Source organism: Onychostoma macrolepis, chromosome 07 (assembly GCF_012432095.1).
Source record: "Onychostoma macrolepis isolate SWU-2019 chromosome 07, ASM1243209v1, whole genome shotgun sequence".
NCBI lineage: Eukaryota > Metazoa > Chordata > Actinopteri > Cypriniformes > Cyprinidae > Onychostoma > Onychostoma macrolepis.
In genome coordinates, this window is record NC_081161.1 from 14,281,428 (window position 1) to 14,304,477 (window position 23,050).

The 23,050-nt window shown below is 36.7% G+C and overlaps 1 protein-coding gene and 1 long non-coding RNA gene across 4 annotated transcripts in view; both read right to left on the minus strand.

Annotated features, from left to right (window-relative positions):
- The window catches only part of LOC131544242 (protein phosphatase 3 catalytic subunit alpha), a 270,987-nt gene that overhangs the window by 18,185 nt on the left and 229,752 nt on the right, over positions 1-23,050 (minus strand). For 2 of the 3 annotated variants that reach the window (XM_058782317.1, XM_058782315.1), the window contains exons 11-12: positions 16,318-16,402; positions 529-626 (exon numbers count right to left, since the gene is read on the minus strand). In XM_058782317.1, the coding sequence (XP_058638300.1) occupies positions 529-626; positions 16,318-16,402 (183 nt within the window). Of the gene's footprint in view, positions 1-528; positions 627-16,317; positions 16,403-20,495; positions 20,523-23,050 lie in introns of all 3 variants that reach the window. The other variant, XM_058782316.1, reaches the window with a different exon arrangement.
- On the minus strand, positions 633-7,298 carry LOC131544244 (uncharacterized). The gene is made up of 3 exons (XR_009272067.1): positions 5,766-7,298; positions 1,697-1,761; positions 633-1,607 (listed from the first exon to the last, which is right to left on the minus strand). It is a non-coding gene; the product is annotated as an uncharacterized LOC131544244 (long non-coding RNA).

Below are 23,050 nucleotides of genomic sequence, written 5' to 3' on the forward strand. Positions count from 1 at the left end.
TTACATTTACATTCATGCATTTAGCAGACGCTTTTATCCAAAGCGACTTACATTGCATTCAAGTTACAGTTTTTACATTTTATCAGCTCTTGCTTTCCCTGGGAATTGAACCCATGATCTTGGCGTTGCTAGCGCCATGCGCTACTATTTGAGCTACAGGAAAGCCGCAAAGGAACAGGAAATCATCACAATTAAAAGAACCAAAGACTTCAACTGCTTCAGTCTGTGTGCACTGAATTTATTTAACACACGAGTTTCACAATTTGAGTTGAATTACTGAAATAAATGAACTTTTCCACGACATTCTAATTTATTGAGATGCATCTGTATGTGTTAAGGTTGTTCTAAGTCTGAAAACACTAACTTGGGAAATCTACTATCAGTCTGTAACAGAACAAATTAAAATTAAATTGTATAAAAATGTGCTGGTTAATACTGTAAAATTATCAGCCAAGAGATATGATCTCAGAGTTAGCTTTAAGTGATTTACATATTCCTGACCACAAGACCTGTGTGTGTGTATCTCACCATTCTGGAGTTTCTCTTTGCCTCCAGACAGAACGCCACTGGGTAGCATGCCAGTTGGAGTGAGACCCTTCAACGTCAAAACACTCTCACTCTCCTCTCTATAACAGAACATTTTGTACATGTTGTTACGTATAAATATGAACACACAAATATATAAACATACATACACAATAACTGCCAATGGTGTAATAATTTAGACAGTTTACCAGCTGTATTCTTTATTTTATAATTATAATTCTTTATTTTACACACACACACACACATTTGTATTACATTTTTAAATATTTGTTTAATGTCATCTTATTCATGACTGAAGGCGAATATCACTGATATCAATACTACTGATGTCTCTAGGAAATTGTTCTTTTTTCCCTAATATTTAACCATTGACTATAGCCATTCAACATTACAGTATAACTGAGAGCTATCATTTTTTAACATGTATTAGACTTTAAAAAATAACATTTATTACATAATTTAAGTAAATTTGAAACAATCTTCAAATAAACCCATTATGTCATACCTGTGCCCTTCAGCAAGTAGGAAATATACAGAAATGTAATAAAGTTATCAAACACTAAATTCACATTCAGTTGAAGTCAAAAGTTTACCTTTACCTTGCAGAATCTGTAAAATGTTAATTATTTTACCAAAATAAGAGGGATCATACAAAATGCATGTTATTGTTTATTTAGTACTGACCTAAATAAGATATTTGACATAAAATATGTTTACATAGAGTCCACAAGAGAAAATAATAGTTGAATGTATAAAAATGACCCCGTTCAGAAGTTTACATATACTACGGGCATTCAATTAAAACAGACACAATTCCAAAATATCAAATTCTTTATTTAAAACATTGCATGTGTAACACTTAAAAATACAGTCTTCCAATGCTGGAACAGTGCATCTTCATCATTTCTCCTGTCTTATGACATTTTGCAGTGCATTATGTTGTATCCTCTGGATTTATCCTCACAAAAATACACAGCCATCTGCAAAACCCAGATGCTGCTCCAAAACATGGCCACCACCTTTGATCACCATCCACTTTGTTAGTGACAGAAATGTCTTCTCTAAAAAACGAAGTAGAAAAGACACACTTTTAAAAGGTAAAACCCATATAGAATACACAAACCTCTCAAAACCATAGTTGTTCTCTTACCATGAATTATCAGTCTCAGGGTGGCTGGCATGCTCATGTCTTTCTTGATACTTCATTGCAGTTGCCTTTAAAACACACACACACACACAAAATGCAGTAAATCTTAAATTCTATTAAAAACTATAACAAACTAATTCTAAAACTAGACAGGCAGCTAGCCATAAAACTTGTTTAACCTAGCTAACATACAACTGTATTTTCTCAATAGGCTACTGGCCAACATTAACTAGTAACACCTGAACTAAATTTCACATTAGTTAACTTAATGTTAATATAAGATAAGCTTGCTCCTTAAAAATTATTTTAATTCGGTAACTTAATTCAATAAGCTGACAAAAGTCGCTTAGGGCTGCACGATATATTGCATGCAATTTTTAATGGCAGCGGCTATTTGCACTAATTTTAATTCAAATTATTAAATGGATGCCACCTTATTGGGACAAAGCCCTCCCTAACCCTACCCGATACTTTATTTTCAACTTTTTGGTTATTTCCTTCATTTTTATTGAAAATAAATGCTTTTCTGATGTGATTTGAAATTTGAAAATGGAGGGAAAAAAAAGTTTGCCAAAAGGCTGAATCGAACCTGCGTCGATTGCTTTAAAATGTGTATGACACACATTTTACCATCTGCGCCACCGGAGCTGACGACAGTTAATAGTCTTTTGTAATGTTGACCATCCCAACCAATTATTGAGAAAACTAAAAAGAAATTTAATTTGAGGTTAATGAGGGACATCTCATTATTTGGGAGGGTATTATTGTCAAAGGCGGAAGGTATATCTAGATCTGTCTATACGTCATTATCGTTAGAGGTGCCTCCCAAGACTATTAAAGATTTAGATCAGATTCTTTATAACTTTATTTGGAGGAAAAAAACACATTATTTAAAAAAGGAGGTAATTTGTAATCCTATACTCTCAATGACACTTTTAAAATTAAATGGTTGATAGAGTTTATGAAGAATAGAGAAAGTCCTTGGAATGCATTTCCTAATTATATATTTAATACTCTTGGAGGCATAGACTTTTTGTTGAAATGTAATTTTTTTGTTGACAAATTGGAAATTGGTGTATAAGCACAATTTTTCACCCCACAACTATTTCATATGGAATAAGAAGGACATATTATTTAAAAACAAATATTTATTCTATCATACTTGGTTCAAGGAAGGTATTCTTTTAGTAAGACAGTTAGTTAATTCCCATGTGTACTTGTTGTCATATACTAAATTTCATCAGAAATTTCAATTACCAGTTAAACCAAGAGAATTTGCTATTGTTTTTGACGCAATTCCAAAGAGTGTGGTGTTACTTTTTTTTTTTTAAAAACTGTAACTCAGAAGAAATCAGCATGGTTAATCATTGTGGAAACATTTTCATTGAAAATGTTGATGTTTTAAAACAACAGTGTAGCAGTGTAGATTATAAGGAATGCTCTTTGTTCTGTGTCCTTACCGGCAGCAATATTTTTTTGGTCTTCTTTATTCGGTAATATCTCTTGGGTTAAAGCATGGAAACTGCCAAATAAATTTTGTATCAATAACAAAATTAAGGAAGTGTCTTACAGAATACTTCATAGAATTTATCCTGCTTAGCATGTTTTGGAAAGATTTAAGCTTAATATTTCGTATTCCTGTGAATTTTGTGGTAAAGAAAAATAAACTATTTTGGGTTTTTACTCAAGATTATTTTGGAAGGATTTGGAATTTTATATTAACAGAAAAATGGAGTGTATGATAGGAATTTGTATATTTGATGTTCTTTTTTATACAGAAAAATAAAATTTGAATTGTAAAGAACAACATATTATACATGCGTTTATTTTGTTAGGAAAATTCCATATAGGCCTACATAAAAAGAAGTGGGCTCAATGTAAACCAAATTTTGCACATTTTATAAATGACTTTAAATTATATTTAAATCTCTTGGAACAAACAAAAAACAAAAAATCACTGAAAACATGTAATGCTCTGAAAGCATTGGAATTTATGTAATTTTCTTTCTTTTTTTTCTTTTTCCTTTTTTTTTCTCTCTTTCTCTGGCAGCTAATGTTAATTTGATTATGTGGATGTGTAATACCTCTTGTTCTTGTGGCACTGAATCAATGAAGCGCATAAAAAAAAAGAAAAAAAAAAGAAAGAAAAAACCATCCCAATCACACGTTGGTGGGCGGAGTTAGTGTAAATAGCCTCTGCCATCAAGGCGGGCTATTTGTACTTCGTGTAAATAGACACTCCGATATTTAATGCGCATCTTGTCAGTGAACAACGGCTCTGTGTAGTAAATGCTGCTCCATGTGAAATCACACACGTGATGGAAATTACCACTGATTACAGAACCGGCTTTACTGACAAGACGCGCATTAAATATCGCATGCGATATACAGGCCCTGCTCCACGGGGAAGCTTGGCCCACCCTGGCCCCACACATAACAGCCAATCACAAAATTGTTGTGATATTCAATTGAGGTTCATATACTTTTTCGTTTTCTTACCGCCCACACCCACATACGTGCTAATACTGTATTTTCGCGCATCAGGGAGCCGCTATCAATATGCGTGGAATTGAAATCCTTTTGAATGAGCGCTTGCGCCTTTCACTTTGACTTTCAATTTGGCGATCACGCGTACAGTGCTCTGTGTAAAGGGAGAACATCTTACAAGATCAGATATTTGTCAATGAGCTAAGAATCTGTTGATGCATGGTTTTGTCAGTCTCAGTTGTGTAGTGCAGGGTATATTCAGGTATACGGCTTATCAGTCGGCTTTGCGTAGCCTATACCTACTTCTAGATACACTGTAAAAAAAATAAAAATGTTGAGCGAACTTAAAAAATGTTTTTACCAGCTTCAGCAGATTTTTGAGATTTTTGCTCAACTTATTTTTGTGGGAGATTCTCACATTTTTGTTGTATAAACTTAAAACTACAAGTTGAGAATACTCAAAAATCTGCTGAAGCTGGTTGCCTTAAAATTTTAAGTTGGCTCAACTTGTTTTTTTTTTACAGTGTATCCTCTGATGCGCATTCAGTGGTGTCTCGCATTAGCCAAAATAATGACAGTCCACCACATGATTTGCTAATCAAATTGTCTGTGAATAAATGCAAGTATTCCCTAAAAACACCCAGTAAAGACAGTGATGCGGTCAGGACGCACCGGCTTCCCTTTAAACATGATTGATGATTGCGCCTGCGCCTGCTTTGTCCCGAGACAAGATGCTGACAGAGATGCTGCCTCTTTAACAACAACAACTTCGAATGAAGACGTCAGCCAAAGTGAACACTCTTTAATAACAGAACCAGTGCTCGAAATGTGACGGACACTGCGTTACGCATTACCAGCACTTTTATATTTTAATCTTTATTGCTCAGAGTCAGAGCGTAAGTGTCAGGGTAATTAGAAATGATACTATAAAAATCGGACTACCCAGGAGGGGGCACCGTGAATTACCTCTCATCTCGACAAATCATGTGAATGCAAGCAGAGTCGGTCTGGGGCGTGAGAGTCATGGGAAGCGCGCAAAGTGTCAAAATAATAATTAATTATTGATTTCTAATGAATCAGTACATTATAATATGAAAAGAAAAATCAAATGGACCAGGTTTTTGCGATCAGATATTTTTTAAACTGGTAAACTCCTGTAAACTTTTCAGTCCAAGGATCCAGTAAACGAACGTGTTCAAACAGTAAGTTTAAAACAGCTCTAATACAAAGAAAATCATAGATCAGAGATTGCGGAGAGTCATTTCAGCTTGTATTTGGCTTAAATGCACGAGTGTTTTATAATGGATTTTTTTCACTATATATAAAAATTGTAAATGGTATGGGGGGGGAGAGAGAGAGAGAGAGTTACATTTGCCTGTCACTGCCATGGGAGAAACAGTCAGTCAAACATAGGAATATGCACAATTCTGGATAAATTTATCACTTCTTTTTTTTCTTTTTCCAAATAGAGATCATATTCTCCTATGATTCTCAATAGACAACTAAACAAATAGCTTGTAATTTACTAGAGGTTCTCACAAAATGTTAATTAAAAACACACAGACAAACGTACACATATTTTTACCTTGCTTGCAGGTCTTATTCCCTCGTAAGGTGCACCGACATTCTCCGGAACTCTTCCACTCTCGCGGGTTCATCCCCAGGCAAAACTGGATCCGTGTCTTCCTCGGACGCGAGTGGCACGGCGCGACTCGAAAAGACAATATAGAACCCATTATACTATCTACAGTGGATGCTGACAGTAAAGTGATGCCCCGTTATATTTCTGACATACAGTGCTCCAAGCGCTCGCGCTGTGTCTGACATGAAGGACAAACAAATTTTCCAATCATTACAAGCAATGTAACACATCCAGTGTAGTCAGTCCCAAGTTGTTGCAGCGTTGTAGGGCAAATCAAGTCAATCCAAATATAAGAAATGAGGAAAATAAAACAACCTCAATAAAATGGCACCAAAGAGGCTATTACGGCAAATACAGTAGTATACAACAAAAATACAGTAAGTCTCTGTATGTGGGGTTTGACATCACAGAAAATTCCCATGATGCAAAGGGATATTACAGTTATTTACTGTAAAGGAAATTTGCAGTACTATACTGGGTGATATACAGTAAATAACTGTAGAAATTACAGAAATGTTTAACAGTGTACACTTGATTCTTAATACTGTGTTGTTACCTGAATGATCCACAGCTGTATTTTTTTGTTTAGTGATAGTTGTCCATGAGTCCCTTTTTTTTCCTGAACAGTTAAACTGCCTGCTGTTCTTCAGAAAAATCCTTCAAGTCCCACAAATTCTTTGGTTTTCCAGCATGTATGAGTATTTGAACCCTCTCCAACATGACTGTATGATTTTGAGATCTATCTTTTCACACTGAGGGACTCATATGCAACTATTACAGAAGGTTCAAACACTCACTGATGCTCACTAAACAAAAAACAGCTCTGGATCTTTCAGGTAACAATAAAGTATTAAGAATCAAGTGTACAGTATGTAAACCTTTGAACGGGGTCATTTTTTTATAAATTAATCTATTATTGTCTCTTGTGGACTACATGTAAACATCTTTTATGTGAAATATCTTATTCAGGTCAGTACTAAATAAACAATAACATGCATTTTGTATGATCCCTCTTATTTTGGTAAAATAATTAACATTTTTCAGATTCTGCAAGGTGTATGTAAACTTTTGATTTCAACTGTAGATGGATCCTTAAAACTTTCCTCCTTTTTCTTTTGTTTTTTTGATTAACAGACATCACAGATGTGGTTATTAGGTTATTTTGCTGGTATTACTTTAAGAGCTGCCACTACTGAACGTGATATGGATCTAACACACGCTCGCTTTAATATGCAATGATACAGGCTACAGTGCACGCCGCCGTATTTGTGCGTGTAATTGAAGAGCACACACTATGAGCACAGTGTAACAGCTGACAGGACAGAAAAATTAGTTTTTACTGACATACAGCCTAACAAAATCTCATCTAACCGCAGTTCACTGATGTACTACTGAAGCTGCCTCATCACCCGTACCATTTCCACATTCATTTGACTAGCGCCTGATGCTGAGGTGAAGTTGGAGTGCACATCTGAAAAATGTCCTGTTTGATGTTGTCGTAAAGACGTTCTGTGTCTAAGTAAATGCAATTCTTGTCAAGAAAAAGAGACAGAAGCAGCAGTTGTGAGTGGGCCCCGCCCCACGTTAATTGTGTTAAATATTTTAATGCTGTTAAACTAGAAAAATTAATTGCCTGCGTTAACACACTATTTTTGAAAGCTCTATTTATATATTAGTGATATATATATATATATATATATATGTGTGTATGTGTGACCCTAGACCACATAACCAGTCTTAAGTGTCAATTTTTCGAAATTGAGATTTATACATAATCTGAAAGCTGAATAAATAAGCTTTCCATTGATGTATTTTGGTTTGTTAGGATAGGACAATATTTGGCCGAGATACAACTATTTGAATATCTGAAATTTGAGGGTGCAAAAGAAAAAAAGAAAAAATCAAAATATTGAGAAAATCACCTTTAAAGTTGTCCAAATGAAGTTCTTAGCCATGCATATTACTAATCAAAAATGAAGTTTTGATATATTTACGGTAAGAAATTTACTAAATATCTTCCATGGAACATGATCTTTCCTTAATATCCTAATGATTTTTGGCATAAAAAAAAAATCGATAATTTTGACCCATACAATGTATTTTTGGTTATTGCTACAAATATACCCCAGCGACTTAAGACTGGTTTTGTGGTCCAGGGTCGTCATATATATATATATATATATATATACATATACATATACATATATACACACACACATATATACATATTCTATATATACATACATACCTATACACACATATATATATACAGTGAGGAAAATAAGTATTTGAACACCCTGCTATTTTGCAAGATCTCCCACTTAGAAATCATGGAGGGGTCTGAAATTGTCATCGTAGGTGCATGTCCACTGTGAGAGACATAATCTAAAAAAAAAAATCCAGAAATCACAATGTATGATTTTTTAACTATTTATTTGTATGATACAGCTGCAAATAAGTATTTGAACACCTGAGAAAATCAATGTTAATATTTGGTACAGTAGCCTTTGTTTGCAACTACAGAGGTCAAACGTTTCCTGTAGTTTTTCACCAGGTTTGCACACACTGCAGGAGGGATTTTGGCCCACTCCTCCACACAGATCTTCTCTAGATCAGTCAGGTTTCTGGCCTGTCGCTGATAAACACGGAGTTTGAGCTCCTCCAAAGATTCTCTATTGGGTTTAGGTCTGGAGACTGGCTAGGCCACGCCAGAACCTTGATATGCTTCTTACAGAGCCACTCCTTGGTTATCCTGGCTGTGTGCTTGGTCATTGTCATGTTGGAAGACCCAGTCTCGACCCATCTTCAATGCTCTAACTGAGGGAAGGAGGTTGTTCCCCAAAATCTCGCAATACATGGCCCCGGTCATCCTCTCCTTAATACAGTGCAGTCGCCCTGTCCCATGTGCAGAAAAACACCCCAAAGCATGATGCTACCACCCCATGCTTCACAGTAGGGATGGTGTTCTTGGGATGGTACTCATCATTCTTCTTCCTCCAAACATGTTTAGTGGAATTATGACCAAAAAGTTATATTTTGGTCTCATCTGACCACATGACTTTCTCCCATGACTCCTCTGGATCATCCAAATGGTCATTGGCAAACTTAAGTTGGGCCTGGACATGTGCTGGTTTAAGCAGGGGAACCTTCCGTGCCATGCATGATTTCAAACCATGACGTCTTAGTGTATTACCAACAGTAATCTTGGAAACGGTGGTCCCAGCTCTTTTCAGGTCATTGACCAGCTCCTCCCGTGTAGTTCTGGGCTGATTTCTCACCTTTCTTAGGATCATTGAGACCCCACGAGGTGAGATCTTGCATGGAGCCCCAGTCCGAGGGAGATTGACAGTCATGTTTAGCTTCTTCCATTTTCTAATGATTGCTCCAACAGTGGACCTTTTTTCACCAAGCTGCTTGGCAATTTCCCCGTAGCCCTTTCCAGTCTTGTGGAGGTGTACAATTTTGTCTCTAGTGTCTTTGGACAGCTCTTTGGTCTTGGCCATGTTAGTAGTTGGATTCTTACTGATTGTATGGGGTGGACAGGTGTCTTTATGCAGCTAACGACCTCAAACAGGTGCATCTAATTTAGGATAATAAATGGAGTGGAGGTGGACATTTTAAAGGCAGACTAACAGGTCTTTGAGGGTCAGAATTCTAGCTGATAGACAGGTGTTCAAATACTTATTTGCAGCTGTATCATACAAATAAATAGTTAAAAAATCATACATTGTGATTTCTGGATTTTTTTTTTAGATTATGTCTCTCACAGTGGACATGCACCTCGATGACAATTTCAGACCCTCCATGATTTCTAAGTGGGAGAACTTGCAAAATAGCAGGGTGTTCAAATACTTATTTTCCTCACTGTATATATATATATATATATATATATATATACACACACACACATACATACATACATATACATAAGTCTCTGAGGTCCAAGTCCAAGTCAAGTCTCAAGTCTTTGAGGTCGAGTCTAAGTCAAGTCTCAAGTCTTTGTTCTATTTATTAGACACAGTTCTTTCAGCTAGTAATTGAGGCTAAATCCGTTTTGAAATACTGATTTCACAATATGATTTTCTCAGAAAAAAAAACTTTAACAAAGTTTAAGACAAATTAGAAATTAAAAGGTGTCAATTTATTGTCAGACAAAATGCTGCACATTTCTTTGTAAAATTGAAACGTGTAAACAACAAAACTAAATTGAAATTTTAAAACAAACCCAAATCAATCAAATAAATAACACAAATGAACTGAAACTAAGGCTTTGTCTGTGCTCTTTTTCAATTTAAAATTAGAAGCAACCACTGTATTTTAAACACAACACAATCCAAACAAATAGGCTGCATACATGCAGCATGAGCAGTTTTTAATCTAAATTGGATTGTATAATTTCGAAATGGTCTGAATTTAGTTTTGTGAAACAGCAGACAGGCTGAATTAGAAAGCAGATTCACTCTCTGCCAGCAGGTGGGCTTGAACAGCAATTAAACATCGTTTCCTTGGTTGCCGCTGTAAACAAAGCAGCACTGTGGTTATGAACACTACTTTAATATGCATTATACAGAGGCAAGTTGAAAAGAAAATACCATCTAAACTTTCCTAAAGACAGTCAGTTCCCCTCAGAGATACATTCCTATAAACTCCCATACCGAATGACTTGCGTTTTTTACGAGTCTCACGAGTCACTCTTCTCTTTCTTCTAAAAATGCTCATTTTAGAAGAAAATTTAGAGGCTTTTGCTCTTCATATATATATATATATATATATATATATATATATTTTTTTAATGGTGTCAAAATTAACGCGTTAACGCAGACGATTATTTTTTTTTCAGTTAAAAATATTTAACGCAATTAACGCAGGGGCGGGGCTAGGGTTGGCCACCCCTCTCACAACTGCTGTTTCCGTCACTTTTTCTCTTGACAAGAAGTGCATTTATTCAGTCGCAGAACGTCTTTATGACCACATCAAACAGGAGACATTTCAGATGTGCGCTCCAGCTTCACTTCAGCGCCAGGCGCGAGTCAAAGGAGCGCGAAACCAGTACTGTGCTCACAGCGCATGCGGCTGTAGCCTGTATCATTTCATATTAAAGCGCGAAATAAACTACGTGCATGCAATGTCGTGGTCAGTTAAGTCATGAAGTTACCAAAAAGACGATTAAAGCTGCCTTAAAACTGTGCATGCATGTAATATTTTATATGAGTCACATTTAAGAACATGTCACTGAAATGGTTTTCAAAACTGTCCTGGAGCATAGCACTGTCCCCCTCATCTAACACACCCGATTCAACTCGTCAGCTCATTAATAGAGACGTTAAGACCTAAAGTTGAGAGAAAATATGATTCGTGTCAGATCCGCATCATGTTAAGCAGCGACAGCTCTTAAAGAAATAATAAAATAACCTAATAACCAGATGCTGTGATGTCTATTAATCAAAGGACAAAGAAAAAAAGAGTAAAAAAAGAACTTTTATAGCTTTAAGGATTCATCTATATTTAATTTAGTGTTTGATAACTTCAACTTCAATTTCTGTATATTTCTGCTGAAGGGCACAGGTAAATATGACATTTATTATAATGGGTTTATGTGAAGATTGTTTTAAGTTCACTTAAATTAGAAGTAATTTTTTTAAGTCTAATAAATGTTAAAATTGATAGCTCTCAATTATATTCTAATGTACTTTAATGGGGGGGGGGGGGTATTGGAATCAGAAATCAGTATTGGTATCAGTTATACTGGCCTTCAGTAATAAAAAAATTGTAATTAAACAAATATAAAAAAATATATTGGTTCACCATTTACATTGGCGTAATCTCAATGTTCACGTTCGTTATTTCTAAGATTAATGTTTTCATAGTGATGAGTGTGTGGTTGATTTCAGCTACACGCAGCATCACAAGTATGCACTTATCCCAGTCATATCAATCACAGTGTTGCGGAAAGAAGGGAATTAAGAGTTATCGCTTAAGATCACTATCTATGGTTGATGTAATCCTGAATTAAATGCATTATGGGTAATGTAGTTCGGGGAAATGTGCTCGTGTGACGTGTGCTCTAGCTATGCTGTGTAGTTCAGGAAACGGAGAATTAAAGGGGTCATATGATGCGATTTCTTGTTTTCCTTTTCTTTAGTGTGTTATCTTGCTGTTTGAGCATGAATACGATCTGCAGAGTCTAAAAGAGAAGGCTGATCCAGACTGGGCTAAAATGCCACATTAAAACACGCCCCCACATGTCTATGTCGATATGGAAATATTTACGTAATGCCACCCAAATGATCACGCAAAGAAAGGCGCCGTGGTTTCAGTAACCGCAGTAGTGTTGATGCAGCCATGCCAGGGAGACGCTGTGTGTTTCTATGCGAAAGCAAAAGCGCTTTATTTGGCCTTCCGAAAGTAGATGCAATTAGGAATCATTGGTTAATATCTTTTTACAACAGAACAGCACAACCCAAATGTTCGAACTGTGCAACACATTTTATGGATGACCGTTTTGTGAACCTAGGAGAGTACAAGGCTGGCTTTGCACAAAGGCTAGTTTAAAAAAAAAAAAAAGGGTAAATTCCGAATTTGCTATGACAATCTGGCGCTTCTGAATCAGCGACTGTAAGTATGTTTTGTTATTAGTTTAAGTATTTGCTATTGACTATTCAAATGCAGAGATATGCGCAGTGTAGAGTAACACGTTTTGTGTGTGTGTGTGTGTTTGTGTTTGTGTGTGTGTGTGTGTGAGAGAGAGAGAGAGAGAGAGAGACAGACAGAGAGAGACAGGGTCACATCACAGTGGAGTCAACTGTCTTAAAGGTCCCATGACATGCTGCTTTTTGGATGCTTTTATATAGGCCTAAGTGGTCCCTAGTACTGTATCTGAAGTCTCTTTCCCGAAATTCAGCCTTGGTGCTGAATTTCAGCCACTATGAGCCAGTCCCACAATGAGCTTTCCTTAGGACGTGCCATTTCTGAGTCTGTAGCTTTAAATGCTAATGAGGAGGAGAGAGGCGGGGCAAGGTGGAGGGTGGGTGTGTGGCCTTAACCAGCTTGCGCTACCATGCACTAATGTTGACAGTGGATGTATCGCAATGGCTCGTAGACACACAGTCCTTCAAGCTTTTCAGTTTGACCCAGAATCTGATCTGGATGGAGAAGCACCGGATGAAGAAGTTGCAACTCAGCGGCTACAGCAGGACGTCTCCGAATGGTTAGTTTAAAATATTGTGTCTGTCTACGTTACTTTAGTTGGTTTGTTTATGTATGGTGTTACAGTTATTATCATGTAGCTAATGCTAGCCATAGGCTTGGATGAAGGAACTAAAAAAATACTTTGGTGTTCATTTGTATATCCAAACACTGAGCAACTGTCATGCTTCGCTCGTTTGCAAGCCATAATGTCTCTCGAGGAAAAAAATAATATTGCGCTCGCCTCGCACGGTAGTAGCTCATTTTCTCATGGGCGGGCAAAGCAGAGAAAGGGGAGGTAACCTTTCCCCGTATGATGACATAAAGGGAAGATTCCAGATTGGGCCATCTGAGCTTTCATTTTCTCAAAGGCGAAGCAGGATACCCAGGGCTCGGTTCACACCTATCACCATTTCTAGCCACTGGGGGACCATAGGCAGGCTAGGGGAACTCATATTAATGTTAAAAAACCTCATAAAGTGAAATTTTCATGCCATGGGACCTTTAACCGTGGCTTGTGTACTGAAAATACATAAGAGCATCATCACTGTGTCTGTCACGCGACTCTGTTCCCTTTTCAGGCTTGAACTGATGGAAAACTAAGGACTTTAATAACTGTCTTTATATTTACTTTGAAAGCTAAAGCTCGTGATTATGGTAAGGGGCGTTACATTTCCGACGCACACTTGTGGTGTTCGGCCAATCACAATGCACTGTGTCAGCTGGCCAATCAGAGCAGACTGCGCTTGTCAGAAAGGAGGGGCTTTGTAGAAAACAACACATTTGAGAGAGGCGGGGCATAGAGTAATTAAAATAATGTACAATATTTGAAAAATAATGTGTTTTTTTGAACATTAAAACATGTCAACATCTGTTACACCAAACACACAAAATAATGATCTTTAAAAAAAGCATCATATGACCCCTTTAACATTACACATAGTGCACGTCTAACCAGAGTTAAGCCAGTCGGCGTAGTAGCCCAGGCACACATAGTTGTAGGCCACAATTGTTAAGCCGGTCGGCATGGTAGCCAAGGCTCACATAGCCATAGGCCACAGTGTTCCGTGTCTGCTGCTTTGTGGGGGGTTATTCATACAGTATATGTTATATGTGCAGCAGCAGTATTTCCTACATGCTCACAGCAGCATCTTGTGGATGTGTTGGCAGTAGCAAGTCTCGGTACTTGCTCTGCCGCAGCAGCGTAGCAGATCTATTCCGCCAAGACCAAATACATTAACATTGTCATGTACATTACCATGCCAATCCCTCCGAGAGCTGTCATGACAGAAATATATATACATAGTGTTTTACATCAGACAAAATAATTTTTGGCCCAGGTACAAAGGAATTATTTAGCTGATTATTTGTTTCTGTGGCTTGCTTATTTATTTGCTTTGCTTCCTTGTTTATGTATTTATATATGTACAGTAATGGCCAAAAATATCGGCACCCTTGGTAAATATGATCAAAGAAGGCTGTGAAAATTAATCTGCATTGTTAATCCTTTTGATCTTTCATTTAAAAAATTCACAAAAATCTATCCTTTCATTGGATGAAAGAATTTAAAATGTGGGGAAATATCATTATGAAATAAATGTTTTTCTCAAATACATTGGACATAATTATTGGCACCCCTAGAAATTCTTATGAGTAAAATATCTCTGAAGTATATTCCCATTCAAATTCACAATCTTGAGCACTCCATGGAGATTATGGACATGAAATTTTCCAGCCATGGCTTCCTGTTTCACAGAAATATCAATAGGAGGGAAAACAAAGCCCAAATTCCCTTAATCATCCATCACAATGAGAAAAAACAAAGAATATATTTCTGATGTGCAGCAAAAGATAATTGAGCTTCACAAATTAGTGAAGTGGCTTTAATTCCCATTTCCACCATCAGGGCAATAATTAAAAATTTCCAATCAACATAAAATGTTACGAAATTGCCTGGAAGAGGACGCGTGTCTATATCATCCTAATGCACGGTGAGAAGGAGAGTTTGAGTGGCTAAAGACTCTCCAAGGACCACAGCTGGATAATTTCAGAAAATAGTTGAGTCTCGGGGTCAGAAAACCTTAAAAAAAATTGTCAAACAGCACCTACATCACCACATGTGTCATGATACTGGTCCATGGACTTCTGTTTACTCACCACCAGAGGTCACTCGCTCACCACATTGACTCTTGCACTACACTACTGTTGCACGTCACCCCCAGACCACAATTCCCATCATCCATTGCACTGACCAAACAAACACAGCTGATTGCACTGATCACACAGCTGATTCCCATCACACACTTTACTTAAGCCATGGACTTCCTCAGTCAGATCGCCGAGTATTGTTCTGCATTTAGCATTAAGTTTTTCTATTAGAGAAAAACTTTTATTTCATAATGATATTTCCCCCAATTTTAAATTCTTATTATCCAATGAAAGGTTAGATTTTTTGTGAATTCTTTTTTAATAAAAGATCAAAAGGATTAACAATGCAGATTAATTTTCACAGCCTTTTTGATCATATTTACAAAGGGTGCCGATATTTTTGGCCATGACTGTATGTATGTATGAGTGTATGTATGTATTTAAGAGAAATGTATCGTGACATGAAAACAACCCTAAATATATGATAAAAAAAGCTACCTTTTCCTCTGTATCCAACAAATATATTTAGTCATTCATTTCCAGAGGAGTTCTTACCATCTGCAGAATTTTTGGATCCAATTTGAGTTTAAGCTGTGCTGAAATATTTTTACTTTTGAGGTTAGACCTTCTGCAATCATTGCCCAAACTTTGAGCACAAGGTGAGAATGACCAATATTTTCATAACTATTTTTATGAATTATTTCATAACTATTAATTATTTTATAATTATTACATTATTAACATTGATTAACCATAGAAAACATACTATGCTTCTCTCTCAAACATATTTGCAACATTTGTTTAAAATAAGTTAAGGGTAATGGCTGATTTACCATCAATTTCAAAATTCAATGCAACTGGGTTGAAATGCGACAATTGTACCTGTTTATCAGAGATAGTAGAAAAGGCGACTCAAAGCTTTCAGAATTAAGTTGTTAATTAATAAGTTGTGACAGATGTTTTCTTTAGTAAATGGTTTGCATGTCTTTGACTTACATAAGCAAGAGTCAGACTATTGTTCTTACAATTCAGTTTAAACCATGTATAATTGTGCAGTTCCTTATAAGGTTACCATCTACTGGCTAACTATCTAAGCACAATTCTACTTCCATTTGACACTTGGCATGTGTTCATTTTACACACGTACACAAAGTCATCTTACCGAAGAACTGAGAAAACCCGAGCCATCTTTCCAATGGCACGGATCTTGTTTCGGATTACCTCCTTGCGTGCAGAAGCCGTGGCACCTGCGTGACACACACACACACAAGCATATATTTGGGTGTCAGTGTTGTATCATAGTATACAAACAAAAACAACCCTTACAAATATGTTTGAAGAGCCACTTCATTAAAATGTGGCCAATTCATCTCTAAACCTCTTTAAACGTTCTTTTAAACTTTAAAAGTTCACCAGCCATAATTACATTCTGACTTTAATGTCCAGAAAGACAAATGACTACACTGGGTGAACACTTCCGTAGGAGTATAATTACCCAGACTGTTGACTGTAAGGGAAACTCAGCTGGCAGAACATGCTGTCTCAGCACACTAAGGGCAGATCAATAGAGTTGCTCACAGTGTCCCACGCCTCCACACCTCAGGACTGAAATGCATGCTAAGCATTTGTTAGCCTGCTATCAAGCTTTACAGTCATGGATATGGTGAGGTTAATCATAGTGCCACCCTATACAGATGCTAAAGAGAAGAACCTTGTTGGTTTTAATTGAGATTATGTCTAGTTCCTCAAGGTAAAATTATAGACAACACTGAGATGAGAAAATAACAATACCTGCACAAGGTCTTGCGTATGAATAGTTTGCAGCCCAGATATTTTTTTTTTTTGTGTTTGACCTAAAATGTTTTTGGACACTTAAGTATTACGTGAACACTATTACAACTATTTGACTGTCTCTCTCTCTCTCTCTGTCTCTCTCTCTCTCAATTCAATTCAATATGTGCTTTATTGGCATGACAATTGTTACAATGTATTGCCAAAGCGTAGTGTTTACATTGAATCTAGAACAGATATACAGTGAGGAAAATAAGTATTTGAACACCCTGCTATTTTGCAAGTTCTCCCACTTAGAAATCATGGAGAGGTCTGAAATTGTCATCGTAGGTGCATGTCCACTGTGAGAGACATAATCTAAAAAAAAAAATCCAGAAATCACAATGTATGATTTTTTAACTATTTATTTGTATGATACAGCTGCAAATAAGTATTTGAACACCTGAGAAAATCAATGTTAATATTTGGTACAGTAGCCTTTGTTTGAAATTACAGAGGTCAAATGCTTCCTGTAGTTTTTCACCAGGTTTGCACACACTGCAGGAGGGATTTTGGCCCACTCCTCCACACAGATCTTCTCTAGATCAGTCAGGTTTCTGGCCTGTCGCTGAGAAACACGGAGTTTAAGCTCCCTCCAAAGATTCTCTATTGGGTTTAGGTCTGGAGACTGGCTAGGCCACGCCAGAACCTTGATATGCTTCTTACAGAGCCACTCCTTGGTTATCCTGGCTGTGTGCTTCGGGTCATTGTCATGTTGGAAGACCCAGCCTCGACCCATCTTCAATGCTCTAACTGAGGGAAGGAGGTTGTTCCCCAAAATCTCGCAATACATGGCCCCGGTCATCCTCTCCTTAATACAGTGCAGTCGCCCTGTCCCATGTGCAGAAAAACACCCCCAAAGCATGATGCTACCACCCCCATGCTTCACAGTAGGGATGGTGTTCTTGGGATGGTACTCATCATTCTTCTTCCTCCAAACACGTTTAGTGGAATTATGACCAAAAAGTTATATTTTGGTCTCATCTGACCACATGACTTTCTCCCATGACTCCTCTGGATCATCCAAATGGTCATTGGCAAACTTAAGTCGGGCCTGGACATGTGCTGGTTTAAGCAGGGGAACCTTCCGTGCCATGCATGATTTCAAACCATGACGCCTTAGTGTATTACCAACAGTAACCTTGGAAACGGTGGTCCCAGCTCTTTTCAGGTCATTGACCAGCTCCTCCCGTGTAGTTCTGGGCTGATTTCTCACCTTTCTTAGGATCATTGAGACCCCACGAGGTGAGATCTTGCATGGAGCCCCAGTCCGAGGGAGATTGACAGTCATGTTTAGCTTCTTCCATTTTCTAATGATTGCTCCAACAGTGGACCTTTTTCACCAAGCTGCTTGGCAATTTCCCCGTAGCCCTTTCCAGCCTTGTGGAGGTGTACAATTTTGTCTCTAGTGTCTTTGGACAGCTCTTTGGTCTTGGCCATGTTAGTAGTTGGATTCTTACTGATTGTATGGGGTGGACAGGTGTCTTTATGCAGCTAACGACCTCAAACAGGTGCATCTAATTTAGGATAATAAATGGAGTGGAGGTGGACATTTTAAAGGCAGACTAACAGGTCTTTGAGGGTCAGAATTCTAGCTGATAGACAGGTGTTCAAATACTTATTTGCAGCTGTATCATACAAATAAATAGTTAAAAAATCATACATTGTGATTTCTGAATTTTTTTTTTTTTGATTATGTCTCTCACAGTGGACATGCACCTACGATGACAATTTCAGACCCCTCCATGATTTCTAAGTGGGAGAACTTGCAAAATAGCAGGGTGTTCAAATACTTATTTTCCTCACTGTATATGCAACATAAACATGCATGTAGATACATTTAAAAAGTAGAAAAAAATCTACATTTTAGAATTCCATGAACAATTTAAAATTCAATGTTGTGCGTGTGTGTGTTTGTTTGTGGACGCATCACTGATTTGTTGACTCCTCCCTCTTTTTGTGACCGGTATCAATGTATCTTGCTGCTAGTAGGATACAATCTTGTTTTTCCCCTAATAAATATTGAAGTTCTGTTTTCTTGTTAAACATTCTGAAGTCAAGGTAAAATATTTCAAATTTGGGATAAAATTTCTTTCTAATGTCTTGATAGTTAGGGCAGCTGGTGAGGAAGTGTTGCTCTGTCTCCACTTCCCCATGGGTACAGTGTGGGCAGATGCGGCTCTCTTTGGGCAGCCAGTTCTGGCGATATCTGCCAGTCTCTATAGTGAGAGTATGGTTGCTCAGTCTGTACCTCGTCATTTGTCTTCTTAGTTTACAGTCTTTCACTGTACTCAGATATTCTGCAGTTGTGTAATCTCTGTTTAGGGCCAAATAACATTCAAGTTTACTTTGTTTTTCTGTTGTTTCTTTCCAATAGGTTAGATAATTTTCTTTTTGTGTTTTAATAATTTTGTTGGGCCGAATTTTGTGGATGAATATTTCAGTGTCCTGATGCTCTCTCTCTCTCTCTCTCTCTCACGCACATGCACACAAACACACACACACACAAAATCAAACCATGCATTTGCAAAAAAATAACACATTTGCAAACAACATAACACAATACATTTTCTCAGAACTTGTTACTTTTTTATCACCGTTAACCAGCTGATCTCAAAGTGATTTTAACTTGATTTTAACTTTTATTAAAGTTTCTCAGTTTCTAAGTTGTGTAGTTCACCATATCAACAATGAGCATTTGTACATTTTACAATCTTATTAATTCATATAAAATAAAGCCACTTGGTTTAATATTTTGTCTAATGCTATGAATGTGGCACTTTAAAAATCTTAGGCTGTTGTGTTACAACTCTATTATTTTTAAACTTTACTGTGTCAAGTTAATAAGAGTTCTCAAAAATATTGAGACCCCTGCGTTCTGTTACACTCTTCTGAGCTCTGTCCAGCAATTTTTCATTTATTTATTTTTTTACATAAGAACTTATGTAAAGGTCTCCTAAAACCGTGTCTGACCACCCCAATTATCCAGAGCTTCTTTAATACTAATTAGTTTACCAGTCATTCAGGCAACCCACTGACTAGTTGTTTTTGAAAATAGGTAATTTTATTTAGGTATGTGAGAGATGCCCTAAAAGATGAAGGCACTATTGAGGTTCTGAGAACTGCAAAACAATTTATGAAGTTCTCTGCATACTTGTATAGTCACAAGTACAATTTATTTAAAAATTGGAATGTTGTAATTTGAGAACAATGTTAGTGGCCTGCCTGATCAATGGTATACTCGTCAACTTAGTAAATATAATTTGTGACTTTTCAAACACTGCAAGCAAATCACATACTAGCAATGGCCTTTGAAAAGTATAAAGTATTGAATGTCAATATTTCATCTAGTTATGCTGATCAGGATGCATGTAACATAAGATTTAGTAACTATGGATATGGTAAGCAAGTTTATTAGTGAATCTTTGGTGTTAGCTCATTAAACCCACTGGAAAAAGGTACAAACAAGAGGCATGGCTGCACACCGCATTGGACTGTGGGAGGCTATACCTTTCTTGGGCCCATATATTAGCTGTCCTTCTCAAGATACACCCCCAGAAGAAACAGAAAAAGAACAGAAGAATGATCAGTGGATGGCTGAAGAATGACAGGTAGAGAAAAAGAATGGAATAATGTGGCAAAAAAGCACATCCATCAAAAAAATACAAATAAAAGGGAAGAAATGCCTTACAGAAATCTGAAAAAAGAGAAAGAGATTCATTAGATTAAGCAACAGAAGTAATATTTGAGAGGGAGAGATATGGGCAAAATGAGTGATAAACCGTAATGGGGAAAGAAAAGAAAAAAAAAAAACTTTCAGAGTGAGAGTGTACCATCAGAAAGTGAACCCAACCCCCCATTGTTCTATTTGCCCGTAAGTGCCCTACGAAGTGGACATCACAGGAAATTCCACCATGATTCCAGTTCAAAATGAGTGTGTATGTTCCATTCAAAGGGCATTAAAGTGTGCGAGACGTGAATTTAAATTGTATTTATTTACAGAGGTATATCACACACTTCTCTAGTAAATTTCGTCTGTGTGTGAAGATCTATGCAGCACAAATCCGCGAATGAATGTTCCGAAGTGAAGAAAACTTCAACGGATTTCCCCTGCTCAGGGAGTAAGGAGCAATGAACACTGTGTAGGGATCATATCAATCGGCACACAGTTCATGCACGTAGCTCTTTTCTAACGAGCTGGTTATCTGAATTAGCCGTTTTCACACTTCCGCGTTCCTGGCTTCCGGATTGGCGCTTGGAGGGTAAAAGATTTTCCGGTGACAACAGCAGCCGTACTTAACAATAATGAATTCAAGAATCAAAGTCTTTTTATTTATTTATTTATTTTTTTTTTTTACAAATTAGATCATATGAAAATGCTTGAACTGTACTCTACAAAGCGCAGACATTTCAGAATTAACTGTTTGGTCAGCTGGGTCATCACAAATACAAGTTTGTTTAATTCTAAATGGTGGCAGTTCAGTTAGCTTTGCCATTCTGTCCGTTTGGTGCTGGCTGTGCATTATGACTCTCCACGTGATTTGTTTTTTCGCTATTATTATTATTAAAGTAATGTATTTTCTACTTGCTCTCCTTTGCATTATTAATGTGATGGCGTAAATGTACATTGTATAAGGTGCCATCGGAAATAAATATTAAAAAAGAGAGGACTCGGATTCATGGATTTGTTCCTTTTCTATCGGGATTACGTTGTTCGAGTTTAATATGCTTCAACCGGACTGAGAATTGTTTAATGTGTTCTTGGAAAAATGTGCATCTGGTCATACATGTTGTCATTTTGAAGTAATTTATCATGATGTGGTGATTCGAGGGAAATGACTGAGTAAATTGAGATAATACGCTCAAATGTACCGGAGATCAAAGATTATTTAAAAAAGGGACTTTGCTGGAGACGGAGAATAGAAACCATCCAGCGCTATCTTAAGCGAGTCAGCGGTCTGAGTGGCCATATAAATTACAAACAAGTAAAATGTTATTTCTTTACAGATTATATGGGTCATTCCTGTTATACAGTGACTTTTCAGTCTCTATGATTTACTTACTCATATTTTCTCTAAAATAGCCACATATTTATAAGAAATTGCTTAAATTATACATATTAGGTCTAATTTATCACTTAAACAGAGATAATATACATTAAAATATTATTTAGTTTTTTACACACATTTTTATTGATATATGCTCAGTTCAGTTTTATCATGTCCTCAGTGCAAAGTAATCAACTTCCACCAAAATATTTTTAATTATGTTATGGACTAGGCTAAACTTCATCTAATCATACATATAAATCATGTGAAACTATTTAAATTTTTTTTTTTTTTTACAAATTAGATCATATGAAAATGCTTGAACTGTACTCTACAAAGCGCAGACATTTCAGAATTAACTGTTTGGTCAGCTGGGTCATCACAAATACAAGTTTGTTTAATTCTAAATGGTGGCAGTTCAGTTAGCTTTGCCATTCTGTCCGTTTGGTGCTGGCTGTGCATTATGACTCTCCACGTGATTTGTTTTTCGCTATTATTATTATTAAAGTAATGTATTTTCTACTTGCTCTCCTTTGCATTATTAATGTGATGGCGTAAATGTACATTGTATAAGGTGCCATCGAAATAAATATTAAAAAGAGAGGACTCGGATTCATGGATTTGTTCCTTTTCTATCGGGATTACGTTGTTCGAGTTTAATATGCTTCAACCGGACTGAGAATTGTTTAATGTGTTCTTGGAAAAATGTGCATCTGGTCATACATGTTGTCATTTTGAAGTAATTTATCATGATGTGGTGATTCGAGGAAATGACTGAGTAAATTGAGATAATACGCTCAAATGTACCGGAGATCAAAGATTATTTAAAAAGGGACTTTGCTGGAGACGGAGAATAGAAACCATCCAGCGCTATCTTAAGCGAGTCAGCGGTCTGAGTGGCCATATAAATTACAAACAAGTAAAACGTTATTTCTTTACAGATTATATGGGTCATTCCTGTTATACAGTGACTTTTCAGTCTCTATGATTTACTTACTCATATTTTCTCTAAAATAG